Genomic DNA, 15,107 nt, shown 5'->3' on the forward strand with positions numbered 1-15,107 from the left:
GGTTCTGGCAATTAGTCAAAGATAGGATAAGTGGTTCAGGTGGGGGAAAGGGGTGGTGTGACATTTTTGGGGTTCATAAGAGTACAGAGTTTTGGAGTACCTTTTCACCCTCATTAATCTCACTTGCCCTATGTAGAGAAGGAAGAGGAGGGAGTTTGATTGATGTTACTCTTTTATTGTATATGCTTGTTCTATTATTGTATATGATGCATTATTATTTGTACTGTGCACCTTTGGGGTGTGCTGGTGTTGTATTTGCTGTGTTTGCATCAATAAAAATTGTTTGAACCTAAACATAAATGGTTTGTAAAGTTGACAAGAACTTCCCTAAGTTCCTTCAGTACCCTTGGATGTACATCATCCGGCCCCATTGCTTTGTCCACCTTTAGTTTAGCTAGCTCCTCACACACATGATCCTCTGAATATCAATCATGGTCTACCACAGCTCTATCCCTTCCGCAGTCCCACTCTCAGCACTTCAGCTGTGAACACAGAACCAGTGGCGTACCTAGGGGGGGGCGGGCCGCCCCGGGTACCAGCTCATTAGGGGTGCTCGAGCCTTGGAGTCATGGCCCGGGAACTTCCCTGCTATGGCCCGACTCCAAGGCTTCCGCGAGTCCCCGAAGTGATCCTGCCTGAGCCCTCTCTCAAATTCCATTCACCCACGGCCACACCCCCCGTCGCCGTCGGAGCTTGATCAGCAACTTCCGGTTTCCGGCTGGGTGGAAGCAAGAAAGGGAGCCCGAGCCGCGTGGAACACTGCAATTAAGGCAGGAACTGAGGGTGAGTATCGCTGGGCTGCTTGGTGGTGGTTTTATTGTTATTTTATTTCTGCCCGAATCAATTTTTTAAAAAGCCCAAAATCGGCCTCCCGAATCATCAACTGACCCTCCCCCCGTAAAGCAGGATCGGCAATTTCCTCTTGCTAGCCTGCTCCTGCTTTAGAGGGCAAGGGGGGAGGGTCAGTTGGGAATTGCTGCAATGTCCTGCTTCCCCTCTGGCCTCCTGACCCGTACCTAATTGCATTAGACAGTACTAGATGGGGGGTGTAGGCCTTAAGGGGTGGGGTGTAGGCCTTAAGAGGGAGGTGTAGGCCTTAAGGGGGGGACAGACCTTTGGGTGGGAGGTAAAGACCTTCGGGGGGGTGTAGGCTTTCAGGGGGGGACAGATCTTCGGGTGGGGGGGTGCAGGTCTTCAGGGGGGATGCAGGCCTCCAGGGGGGTGCAGGCCTTCAGGAGGTACAGACCTTCAGGGGGGGGTGCAGGCCTCCAGGGGGGTGCAGGCCTTCAGGGGGGTGCAGGCCTTCAGTGGGGTGCAGGCCTTCAGGAGGTACAGACCTTCGGGGGGGGGTGCAGGCTTTCAGGGGGGTGCAGGCCTTCAGGAGGTACAGACCTTCAGGGGGGGGTGCAGGCCTTCAGGGGGGTGCAGGCCTTCAGGAGGTACAGACCTTCAGGGGGGTGCAGGCCTTTGGGGTGGGTGCAGGCCTTTGGGGTGGGTGCAGGCCTTCGGGGTGGGTGCAGGCCTTCAGGGGGGGAAAGACCTTCGGGTGGGGGGTACAATCCTTCGGGGAGGGTGCAGGCCTTCAGGGGTGGGGGTTAGGCCTTCAGAGGGGGACAGACCTTTGGGTGGGAGGTAAAGTCCTTCGGGGGGGTGCAGGCCTTCAGGGGTGGGGTGTAGCCCTTCGGAGGGGGGACAGACCTTCGGGGGAGGGGGGTCCTGGTGTAAAAGTACACAGAGGGAGAGAGGGAAGGGGGGGTTCAAAGATACGTGCATATGCCAGACTTTGGGGGTTAGAAATAATGGGTCTAAAAACAGAGGAGTGGGAGAGAGATGGTGCATAATGGGATTTAGGGAGGGAAGGAACAGAAAGGGAGAGAACTTGGAAACAGGGGATGGTGTGGAGGGGGGATAGAGATACTGGATAGGAGGATAGTTGGGAACAGAAAGGGAGAGATGGTGGATCCTGGGGTGGTGGGGAGTTGAGAAAAGGTGAATCTGTGGATCGAGACAAAAAAAGGAAAGATGCCAGATCTCCGGGAGAGGGAAGGGAAACGGAAGGGGAGGACAGAGATGGCAGACGGATGGTTAGCACGGAGAAAGGAGACCCTGGCAAGCAAGACAACAAGAGCCTGGGACCAACAAGATTTGAATATTGACCAGAGAACAAAAGGTAGAAAAAATAATTTTATTTTCTGTTTTGTGATTACAATATGTTAGATTTGAAAAGTGTACATGAGACAGCTTGAAATGGGAACTTTTCTATTTTTGTGAATGGCAAGGCTGAGTTCAGTTAAAATATATGCTTTATAAGAAAATATAATAATGTGTTTTATAAAGTTTATAAGCATTGCTGGCATACTCGGTGAGGTGTTCCTAGTGTTGGTGGTGGTGGTAGCATGTCAGTGTGTTGAGAGGAAGAGGTAGTCTGGGAAATTCTGCTGAGCAAACTCTGGGCCCATTTCCACCCCCAGTTAGTCCACTCCACTCAACTGGTTCACACACTGAGTGGGTCTTTGGGTGTTATTTCTGGGTAGTTGTTTTAGAATCTCTTCCAGTGGTTTGTCAGTATCTCCTTCTGGTCCAAGGAAGGAAACTTTGTCAACCTTAGCATTGACCTTCAGAATATGTTTGTAACAGCGCTGCTTGTGTGGCATTAGGCTATGTAGTGATCGAAAGAAAAAAACAGACCTTTGCACATTTTTGCACTATATGGTGGGTGTATGAGGATATTCATTTCCTGCACAGTTAAGTCCGTGTGAAGTTACCTTGTGCTGTATTTGACATTTAGCAAGGTCTCTGTTTGGAAGGAAAGATATAAGCTTAAAAATGAAGTGGCCAGAAGTTATGTTAAAAGTAGATAGCGTAGCTGGTTTTAAGAAAGGTTTGGACAAATTCCTGGAGGAAAAGTCCATTGTCTGTTATTAAGACATGGGGGAAGCGTCTGCTTGCCCTGGATTGGTGCACTCAGCAGCAACAAATACTAGTTTTGGCTGGCTCTTTCCCCGCATTTCTCCTCTCTTCCCCACGATTTAATATCCAGTTCAGGCAGTAAGTAAATACATCGGCAGGGGGGGGGGGGTCTGGTAAGTCTTGGGGGCTGGGGATGGAAGGTGAGAATCAGTTCTGTAGGCTATCAGAAATTTGCTTAATTATCTACTCACATAGAAAAGCAGTAAAGTCAATAGGTTCTCTGAGTGGGAACAACCTGTTTGATCTTGCACTCTTGTGATTGACCAATTGTTTATTACTGTTTAATTTATCACATTGATTAATTTGAGCACACCTGAGGTGTCCTATGATGGTGTGCACTGCAGGCAGAGGGTGATTAACGCTTATTGTGTAAAGCGCTGGAGAATTCTCTCCTCTCGCTTACCTCTCACGCTGAGGACACCCTGCTTCAGTATAATCATTTATATGATTTATCTTATAAACATTATTACGTGGTCTTTTCCTCAAGTGCTGAGACATCAGGTTGTTCCCACTTGGAGAACCTATTGACTTTTACTGCTTTTCTGTGTGGCTTTAACATTTTTGCTATTCAGTATACCTAAACTATTATTCAGTAGAAAAAATTTGGTTTGTTCAATCAAATCCTGTGTGGACATTGGACTTCTATGAGTGAATGTTCTGCTTGATTGAACAAACTAAATTTTTTCTACTGAATAATAGTCTAGGTACAATGAAAGTAAATAGCAAAAATGTTTGAGTAGATAATTAAGGAAATCTTTTTCATATTGCTTGCTTATGGACTGGGAAAAAAGACTGTTCAAGCAAATGTCTCCAGAACTGCTTTAATGGAAAAATGTGATTTTTTTTTTTAAGTACTTTGTGAAATTTATTGTTGTTGTGAAATTTATTGTTATACTTTGTTTAAACTTAAAAAGCGGTGTCATTAACAGTGAATCGAATCGAAAAATCGATTCAACAGGGTGAATCGAATCGAATGAAATATTTTTCTCTGAATCGGGCAGCACTATTGGCTACCATGAGAATGGGTTACTGGGCATGATGGACCATTGGTGTGACCCAGTTAGGCTATTCTTATGTTATGTTCTCATCTGTAGGGGCCTTTGTTTTCACTTCTTATTTTAATGTATTTTTTTCCTGGGAACTTATCAGTGTTTTTTTATAATGGGAACAAAAATGGAAGAGAATTAATGTGTGTGGAATGGGGGGGGTAACTAATTTCTTCAGCTAAATAATTCAATCCACTTCAAACAGACATAGGAGAACTTGTGCACCATTCACACACCCTCCAACCAAAAACGTCAAAAGAAAAAAACTGTTCGACAACCTCCTAGCCATTCGAGCTGCAACACTCGACCCCCAACTCTACAACCAATTGATATCAACCACAGACTGCAAAACCTTCAAAAAGAAATAAAAACCCTTCTATTCAAAAAACACATAAAACCGAACTAACACAATCAGAACTGTCCCAAGCATCACCTGCAACTACTCCATATGTACTTCTATTGTCATGACAATTTAGACATAATTTATGTTATGTTATGTTTGGAATAAAAGAAAATTTTCACTGCCTGTTTCTATTCTGACCATTTATTCCATTTCATGGTTATTGCAAAAAAAATAAAAAAATAAAAATAATAATTTTACATGGGGGGGGGGTGTCAAAAAATGATGGGCCCCGGGTGCCACATACCCTAGGTACGTCACTGCACAGAACATAAATATTTGTTAAGCAATTCAGCCTTTTCTTTATCAGCTTCTACATATTTCTCCACTTCACCGTCAAGTTTCACAATACCATCTTTGCATGGTTTCCTATAAGTAATATATCTAAAAAATGTCTTGCTCCCCTGGTTTACCATGTCAGCTATTTTTTCTTCCATTTGCATCTTTGCTTTTCTGACTACTCGACCAGCCTTTCAACTTTTACAGATATGTCTGCCTGTCTTCCTCATTCTGTGATCTTTTGTAGTTTATGAAAGCTGTCCTCTTTTTCCTTACCTTCACAGCTTCTATTTTTGAGAAGCAAAGTGGCATTCTTTTCCACAGTTTTCAAACTCTTGCCAATCAGCATGATAAAGATATACCAGGCACTAAAATGAAGCCTGCTGGAAGCTTAACTAAGCACAGGATCACCGTACATCATAGGACTCTGTAGCAGGCCTCTTCTCCTCCAGGACCATTGTGGAGATGGAAGTTCATATCAATTAGCTGTCCTACCCTCAGTACCTCATACCTTCCTCCAGACCCTGCTCACCTAAAAGTGTCCTTATGTACACCTCTGTCAAACTGTAGTTCAAGAGCAAAATTAACAGTCTGCTGTCAGTATTCTTGAATAAGTTTGAAGAAAATGCAGTGAAAATTGAACTGAAAACAAACTCTCACCCGAGCTAAGACGCCAGAGATGAATACAGTTGGTTTAGGTGGGCTGAAAAAGAGAAAAGAAAAATATTGTAAGAAAACAGTCCAATACAGAAATTTGGCATGTGCTAATGAATTTATAATATGGTCTTTGTAAAAGACTATATATAATCAGATGCCATAACCAAAAACGGCCCTGGAAATCCAGAGATACTTGCAATGAAAATTACCACCACCAAACAGGTTATTCCTATTTTAATAAGTATATATTTAAAACCAATTACAAGTATATCACTGAATTATAATTTTTTTTTATTAATATATTAAATAAATACCAGCAAGCATTTGGCAACACCTTTTTATAAGGCTGACATAATACATATATGTCTAAGTTATACTCTGTCAAATCTGCTCAAAATGAGTTGTAATTTCTAAATATCCAATTGGCAAAACATAGCAACCAGACCCATATACTTTACTATACTGAGAAATTAAATGCACTGTGTTATAAATGAAACATTCTGGAAAGGGACAGAGTCCAAGTTATTCCTTTCACTGTTAGTCACAAATATAAGATTATGATAAAGGGGATGGTACTCTTCTCAAATGAGGAAAGAATAAAAAGGTTAGGGTTCTTCAGCTTGGAAAAGACAGCTGAGGGGAGATATGATTGAAGTCTGCAAAATCCTGAATGGAGTAAAACGGGTACAAGTGGATCGATTTTTTTTATGCCATCAAAAATTACAAAGACTAGGGGACACTCGATGAGAACCGCTTCTATGAAGCAACTTCTGGTTCCTTGATGTTCCTTCCCATTCCCCCTACCTCCCCTTACTTTTTTTTTTTAATGATGCAATTACTATTCTTCCCATCCCCTATCTCCCTTTGTATCACTTATGTCAAAGTAATTGTCTTATCCCTGTTCCCACCCCTTATTTATTTTTTAAAATTTTTATACTTAATATTTTGATATACCAACCATCAACAGTTTACAATGCTAAAAAAATATAATTACACTTAGAAACTTGGATGAAGTTTTAAAACCACTTTTAAAACCAACAAGAGGAAATATTTTTTTCACTCAAGAGAATAGTTAAGCTCTGGAACGCATTGCCAAAGGTTATGGTAAGAGTGGATAGCGTTGCTAGTTTTAAGAAGGGTTTGGACAATTTCCTGGAGGAAAAGTCCATAGTCTGTTATTGAGAAAGACATGGGGGAAAGCCACTGCTTGCCCTGGATCGGTAGCATGGAATCTTGCTACTCTATGGGTTTTGGTGAGGTACTATGAGAATGGGCTACTGGGCTTGATGGACCTTTGGTCTGACCCAGTAAGGCTATTCTTATGTTCTTATGTAGATTAGAGAACTCAAGGAACGTTTCTTTATCCACCTGAAAGTTCTAAAACTGGGATAGGACTGCGATTATCGAATTTATTTTCAGCTCATTTTCTTAACTCTAGCTCTATGGGGCTCATAATGAAAATTTTAAAACGTTCAAAAACCAGCCTAAGTTGGCACTTGGACATCCTAATAGCAGGGATGTCCAAGTGCCGATAATCAAAACCAACTTTCTGGACATGCAGTAGCACTTCTAAGCTGCTGTGCGTCCAGAGATCAAAGGGCCTTGTTGGGATGCGTGTTTTGGGTGGGCTTTATCCTGGATGTACTGCAGCCATAATCAAAGCTTTCCTAGAGGGAACTTAAGACGCTGGCAGTTAGTCCTGTTTCAGTTGCATCTAAATTCCACAAAGGTGCCCAAACTGACAAGATGACCACTGGAGGATTTAAGGCATGACCCCCCCCTTACTCCCCCCGTGGTCATGACCTCCTCCCACTGCATCCCAAGATGCATTGTGAGGGGGAAGCCCCGTCATTTGCAGCATGTGGTCTTGTATGCAGGAGGGAGTAGGCTTCCCTTCTACTGTTTTCTCATCCGAAGGTACGGGGGTCCAGAGATGTGGGAGAGAGGGATCCAGGGTGTATCTTTCCAACTCCCTCTTCTGCCACATCCAACATTTCTCTCTCTCTCCCTCTCTCATCCCCCGGACCCTGTGCAGCATCTTTTGCCCCCGTCCACCAGCCCCATGTCCAACATTTCTCCTTCTATCATCCCTCTCTAGCATCATGCTGCATCTCTCCCACCATTTCCTCCACCACTATGACCAACATTCCTCCCTCTTGCATCCATTTTCATCTGTCCCATTGTTCCCTCTCCACCACCACATCCAACACTTCTCCCTCTCATCTGTTTGTGACAGATCTAGTGTTGATGTATATGCAAGGGACTGGGGTGGAGGACCTTTCATGAGTGTAAAGATGAGTGATTAAAACTTGCAAAAAGTTAGTGCATTTGATGAGGTTTGTAGGTTTTTTTTTTGTTGGTGGGGGCGGTTGCCACAGATGATAGGTATTTGACATGGAGGGTGACACATCATTGGAATTACAGATAGGTGGTTGGCTATTTTTACCTAGTTTGGGTTTCCTGTGTGCTGACGAATGAGTTGGAATGGGATAGAGTGGTACGGGGAGATCATCTCTTAGGGTAAAGGGGCCTAGGAGTGGTAGGTATAACAAAAAAAACCAATTTCATTGTCTCTATCCTGCACAGCTGGGATTGAGATATGGATTCTTCAGTGGTGATGTTAGCCCTCTGTTAGGCAGACAGTTTTATGGATTGCAGCAGCTTTTTTTTTGGGGGGGGGGGGGGGGGGCGGGCAGGGGGAGTTTAGGAAGAGCTTTCAGTTTGGTCCTTCTTGGCCTGCATACAGGGCCCTTTGGTATGGTTCGCCAGCCCTTTAAAGGGCTAAAAAAGGCCAAATTCTGAGGGGGTAGAGCTTGTTCACTGGCAGGAAGATCAGGCAGTCAGTCCAGGGGGGTGGGAGACAAGATGGTGGTATTTCCCTTCCTCCTGCACAGCTGATCAGAACAGCCAGTTCTTTCGGCGGCACTTTAAAGGGCTGAAGAAGGCCCAAGTCTGAGGGGGCAGAGCTTGTTCGAAGGAGGGGTGGGAGGCAAGATGGTGGTGGTTCCCTTCCTCCTGCACAGTTGATCAGAACAGCTAGTTCTTTCGGCGGCACTTTAAAGGGCTGAAGAAGGCCCAAGTCTGAGGGGGCGGAGTTTGCTCACCAGTGGGAAGTTCAGGCAATCGGTCTGGTGGGGTGGGAGGCATGATGGCGGTAGTTCCCTTCTACTGTATCCGCCTATCAACAAAGGGGTAGACTCTCTGTGTCTTTACCAAAATGCAACCAGAAACTGGGTCTTTAATATCCAGATGTTATTAGCTATATTAATCTACATTCCCATTCCAAAGAATCATTTAGCTGTCAGAAGAGCATTTTGTTCTCATGAATGGTCTCTGGGAGTTCCTTCTTTCAGCAGTGAAGAACACTTCTGACTGGCCTTTCTGCCAGAAGAGAATGCAAAACTTGTTCACTTTTGTTGCATTCTTCTTTTCCCCCTACATCTGGCTTCAGATGTCCTAGTAATTTCTCTCCATTCAACTTTTCACCTACTGAGTGTCATACACAAGCTTCAGCAAAGCTAGAACCCCATGATTTTACTGACTTCTACAGAACTGAAACATAGAGAAAAAAAAGATAAGAGACCATATTAGCCTATCCAGTTTGTCTAACCACACCATCTATTATCGTTATCCTTTCCTGTCCCTTGGAGATCTTATGTGCTTGTCCTATGCTTTCTTGAAGGCAGAGAAATTCTTTGTCTCCACCACTCATCTCTTCCCTCTAACCTGCTTGATAAGAGGAAAGCTGCAGTCTTTCAGGTTTTGCAACTCCTGCTCGCACAACCCTAGCATTTCAATAAATTTTACATTGTAAGAGCTCTTGTGCCCCCAAATGGCTGCCCCTTTCACCCAGACTCATTTCGTTTATGGCTCTCCTTCCCAAGGCCTTTAACAGAAGAGGAACAGTCAAGGTGGGAGTAAAAATGCCTTCTCTTTGGTCCTTGCTAGGAAGGAATAGGAAGGACAAACTGGGAATCGCAAGAGCCAAACCTGGGCCAGTTTACAGGAGGTGGGGAACTCAGAGTATAAGAGGATACCAAAAAGACTGTTGATGAAAGAGAAAACAAGAAGTTGTGCAGGAAAAGAAAAAACAGCATAGAGGAATATAGGGAATGAGAAAAAATAATAAGTTTGTGTAGTGTAAGAAAAAAAAAAAGAATTAAAAAGATAGAGGGCAGGTGAAAAGGCAAAGGGCATGGAGGGAAAGAGAAAGATGATCTTACAGGAGGAAAGTAGGCAGATGTGCAGCAGAGCTGCGATACAAGAAAAAAAAATCTAGGAGGGATGGGCAAGAAGAAAAGGAGAAAATATAGGGGAAGGAGATAAAACAGTAACAGAAGGATAAAAAGGACAGACATTGCCATAGAAAAAAATGAAAGAAAAGAAAATCTACAGGGATGGAAACTGCAATCCTGAAGAGTCCTAAATTAGTAAGGTTGCTGGGTCATCATTAATGAATATGCATAACATGTATTTGCATACATCTGAGGTACTGCTTTCAAATATAAATCTCATTAATATTTATTAAGGATATTTGAAAATCTGATTGGTTTTGGGCCCAATAGACAATTATTTAACAGAATGTTTTATTTAGAAATTGCTACAGAAAAAAACCCCAGACTGGAGCCAAATGGGCCGGAGCAATGGGGGATTATTTCTGCTCTTACTACACTACTAGGCCACCAGTGCTTCTAAGGCAGGCCCAGGAAGGGCTCAGAGGTGGTGGAAAGGCAGCACCTTTGGTTAGGTGGGAGGGGGCAACTTTTGTCAGGGGCAGGGAGTATGCGGGCCCAGTTGGAGGTGGGGTCATGGCATACCGTTTTCCATTTTGACTTCATTTTCAGCTGAAACAGTGTGGCAAATTTCTGCAGATTCATTTTTGGCCAAAATCAAAAAAATTGTTTTTGATTGCCCTCTAATGTATAACTCTAGCCACACAGTATAAGCAGTTCGAAACACAAAGCTCAGAGCAGGGGGAACTATGTTATTCTGTACATCTCCTTCCATTTGGGATGGTGATGAGTTGAGGGAAAATACAGGTAGATATTCTGGTGTCAACTTCTAAATCTAAATCAAATTTGTCCAGACCTTCTCAGAAAAACTGTGGAGGCAGTTGTTATAATCTTTACCTAATTGTAATGTATGCCCAACATAGGAGTTACTGTTGACTAAGATGTCAGGGTATGTCATCCTTGCTGAAATGTTACAAAACTGTAGGTTTATTGCTATCTGAAAAAGTTTGAAATATCAAGCCCCCCTCCAAAAAAGAACCTCAACAACTAGGAAAATCAGCATCATATACGTTTAACACCAGAATTTTAGAATGTCTGACATAGCAAGAATGGGAATAAAACTCCAGCAACAAACAGAATAAGTGTATGACGCAGAGCCCCACCCCCCACATAAAAGGCAGATTTGAAATACATCTGAAACATCTGCATCTATTTTAAAATGAATTTTTTAGTTAGAAAGCAGATTACAAGTCTGGAATTTTGCAAACTGTATTTACTCCAAGGATATGTTTAATCTGCTGAAAATCTGACAGCTGTTGTGAAGATACACTATGCCTATCTCAAAGAAAAACCCACCCAACAATTTATAAACAAAAAAGGCTAAATTTTGCTGCCTTACCGAATGAAGACTATACTATTTTCAAATGGTCATTTGCATTTCTATTAAAAAGGGACTCTAGTGCATATTTAAATGCCATCTGGGAAACCTTTTTTAAAATAGATGACAGCAAGATCTCTAACAGGGAGAACACAAAATCAGCATTCAAAATGCCTTAAAAAGTTATTGGAAAGACTTCCTCTGCCCTTCCCTCTCTTCTGTTCCTCCTCCACCTTCCTGTGAGTCCACCTCTCCCTTGTCCTCCTTCCTCTGCCCTTCCCCATCTTTCCCTCTTGTTATTTGCCTCCTCTGCCCTCCCCAAGTCAATTTCTCCCTCTCAGTCTTCAGCTCCCTCTTCCCTCTCCTGAGAACATCTCTTTTGCTACCTCTTGTGCCCCCTGCACTCCAGAGTCCATCTCTCCTTGTCCTTTCAAACCCCCACCCTACAGGTTCAACTCTCCCTCATCCCAAAGTCTAATATCTCTTCTTCTCCGAGTCTGCCATTTTTTTCCTCCCTCCTTTCTAGCACCCCCCCCCCCCGAAGACAAAATCTCTGTCTCCAGTCTAGCATCACTTGCACTCTCTCCCTCCCACTGTCTCCACCCAAACCCACCCCAAGCCATCTTCCCCCTTCAGTTTTCACTTCACTCCTCTAAGACTCTCCCCCCCTTTACTCTGGAGCTTCAGCTGTAGCTTTACCCCTCCCTTTAGTATCTCTCCTTCCTTCCCTCTGAATCTACTTTATTTGCATTGCAGAAGTTACAGGCAGCTGCAATTCACAAAGGCAGCCAGCCCCAGAATCTTCTTTCTACTACTCCACCTGCCCCTCAGGGATAGAGAGTTACATCAGAGATGGAGGGTTGCAATAGTGGAAATTTGATGCCAGAGCCGGTGGCTTATGTGAATCGCTGTCACTGGTAACTTCTATAATGCAAAGTGGAGGGGGAGGAAGGGTAGAGGCTGGAGGAAGAGTGTGACAGCAATGACTGAAGTTTCAGAGGAAAAGGAAAGAGGGTCTGAGGAAGGAAGTAAAAGCTGACAATTAGGCAGTCCGGCCAGTGATAAAATGCTATTCCCTGAAGCCCACCTCAGTTGACTTCATGAAAGGCCCGCCCTATCTCAGCCACTCTGTGGAAAGAAAACCATGGATATGCTACACCAGCAGTGGAAGGTGAGGAAGGAGAACAGGTGGAGAACAAAAACCTGTATAGGTTTACAGGTGAAGATAAGACCTCCATGATACTGGAGGTGAAGATAGACCCCTGAGAACCCCAGATTAGGGAGAATTAGAAGTCCTTGAGCATGCGCAGATGCATGCTCAAGGCAGGCAGAAGCTGGAAGATCTTCTAGGCACCGGCACGATCTATGCCTGCGTGCCGGTGCCAGACGGGGGGGGGGGGGGGGGGGGAGGTAAGTTTAAGTTGTTCGGGCGGGGGGGCTGGTTTGCGCAGGGGGGGGGTTGCTCGCAAATCGAGTCAACACTCGGTTTGCGAGTCAAAAGTTTGCTGAGTGTTTTGCTCGTCTTGCAAAACACTCGCAAACCGGGTTACTCGCAAACCGAGGTTTGACTGTATACAGATTGAGATCTTTAAGTCTGTCCCCATATGCCTTACGACGAAGACCACACACCATTTTAGTAGTCTTCCTTTGGACCGACTCCTTTTTATTTTTTTTGAAGGTGCGGCCTCCAGAATTGTACACAATATTTTAAATGAGGTCTCATCAGAGTCTTATACGTATCAAGCAATGGATTGGTTTGGTATTGGTTCTGGATTTATACAAATAATTCAAACCTTGAATAGTTCTCCTTCTGCCAGATTATATATAAATAATACTTTTTCGGAGCGTTTCTGTCTGGAGAGGGGAGTTAGACAAGGATGTCCGTTATCTCCTTTGCTGTTTGATATTGTTTTGGAACCCTTGTTATTAGCTATTCAACAGGCAAAGGAGATCCAGGGTATTCCTTATGCAGGTCGGGAATACAAGGTCTCTGCTTATGCCATATTGCTTCCTTTGAGGAATCCAGAAACAACCATTCCACATTTACTAGATTTGATTGAAAGATTTGGAAAATTTTCAGGATATAAAATAAATTGGAGCAAATCAGAGAATCTTCCGATTAATGTACATTGTCAAAAAGGATTGTTTGATTTATTCCCCTTTCTTTGGAAGGAAGAGGGTATAAAGTATTTAGAAATTTGGATTTACAAAACGCTGGAAGAAACGATGAAAGTAAATGAAAAATCCTTATTGCTAAAGGTCACAGAAATGTGTGAGCAATGGAATCCATTACATCTGTCTTGATGGAGGAGAGTTCAGACGGTGAAAATTATGATTTTGCCTGTGGTTTGTTACTAAAAGGGTATGTTACCAGTGTTTTTTCAGGAGTCCTTTTACAAAAAATTAAATAGTATTCTTACAAAATTTATTTGCCTGGGGAAAGCAGCAAGAATTGCTTTAGTATCCTTACAAAAGCCAATTGTGGAGGATGGGGTAAATTTTCCAAATTTTTATAGGTACCATCAAGCCTATATAATGCGTCAGGGTATGTATTGGATCCTCCCCGAGCTCATGGAAAATCTTCCAGACTGGTTAAGGTTGGAATGGCAACTCCTGTCTCCACTGAGATTGTGTCATGTTTTGAGTATCAAGATGCCTAGGTTGTATAAGGACAATAGAATTTTAATGGACACATGGAAGACTTTAAAATGTATTACCAATTTAACAGATATTCCAATTCATAAATCCACTTCTCATTCCCTTTGGTTGAACCCCAAGATTCAGATTGGGGGGTTTAAGGTCATCTGGAAACAATGGATGAAGGCGGGCATATGTGCTTTAGATGATGTAGTATCGGACAGAAAGCTGCTTGAGTTTTCACGACAGCAACAAAAATTTGACATTGCTAAATCTCAGTTATAGGTGGTTGCAGTTGAAGCAGGCCATTCAGGAGGGGTTCCCTGATTGGAAAAAAATCTTAAAAATCAGTATAGTTTACTGTTCCTGTGCTTCGAGGGGATTTCCTGGGTCACCAGGCCGCTCAGTGGTATAAATTAATATCTGGATTTTTGAACAAGAAACCAAAAACTGGTCTTTGTGACATTTGGAGCATTGAGATAAAGCATCAGATTACTGTGTCTCAATGGCCACGAATCTGGACTTGGAGGATGAGATGTACGGTGGCTACATCTATGAGACACACTTGTTTTTTTGTTTTTTTTTGTTACATAGAGCAGTTCGGTTACAGAAATTAGATAGTTCCAAGTCTAATAGATGTTGGCACTGTCATTTGAAACCTGGGACATTAGATCATGTATTATTTTATTGTCCCTTGATACTTCAATTTTGGAGATCCATTTGGGATCAAGTATACAAAGTAATGGAAAATCCAATTGACACTAACATATGATAAGAGCTAAAAGCCAAATATTATCTCACAATAATAAACTTCTCTTTATTATGACAGGGGTTGCCATACAGCTTATTCTAAGGAATTGGAAAAACTGGGATAGACTGAAATATTCCTTTTGGTGGGAATCTCTCTTGTCACGTTTTTAAGATGGAACGTAACATGGCCATACAACAGGGACATTATAAGAAGTTTCTGAAGATTTGGGAGCCACTGACAAAATTTTGCAAAGAATGATTGATGATTATACCCTTTGGTCATACACGTCCACGGTGGGTTGGGAGGGGGGTTTGGTAAATATTTTTAATTCTTTAATTTGAGTGTAGTTTTTGGATATAATTATGGGGAGGTAATATATCTTTTTCTCATAGATTATAATTGTAATTGTATTTAAGTGCTTTTATAGTTATAAGATTGTATTATATTTTGCACTTACTTATGGCTTTAAAAACGAATAAAGAAATTTAAAAAAAATTTAAAAAAAGAGTCTTATACAGGGGCATCAATACCTCCTTTTTCCTACTGGCCCTACCTCTCCCTATGAAACCTAGCATCCTTCTAGCTTTCACCGTCACCTTTTCAACCTGTTTGGCCACCTTAAGATCATCACATAAAATCACACCCAAGTCCTGCTCTTCACCCCCTAAATTGTACTGTTCCCTTGCGTTTTTGCAGCCAAAATACATGATCTTGCATTTTTTAGCATTAAATTTTAGCTGCCAAATTTCAGACCATT

General features: G+C 42.7%; 1 protein-coding gene across 1 annotated transcript in view; it reads right to left on the bottom strand.

The window, feature by feature from the left end:
• Nucleotides 1–15,107, bottom strand: part of DAP (death associated protein) — a 75,944-nt gene that overhangs the window by 26,804 nt on the left and 34,033 nt on the right. Inside the window, exon 3 of the mRNA XM_033929831.1 lies at nt 5,356–5,398. Within this exon, the coding sequence (XP_033785722.1) occupies nt 5,356–5,398 (43 nt within the window). The remainder of the gene's footprint in view (nt 1–5,355; nt 5,399–15,107) is intronic.

The sequence above is a fragment of the Geotrypetes seraphini genome, chromosome 2 (assembly GCF_902459505.1).
Source record: "Geotrypetes seraphini chromosome 2, aGeoSer1.1, whole genome shotgun sequence".
NCBI classification, from domain to species: domain Eukaryota; kingdom Metazoa; phylum Chordata; class Amphibia; order Gymnophiona; family Dermophiidae; genus Geotrypetes; species Geotrypetes seraphini.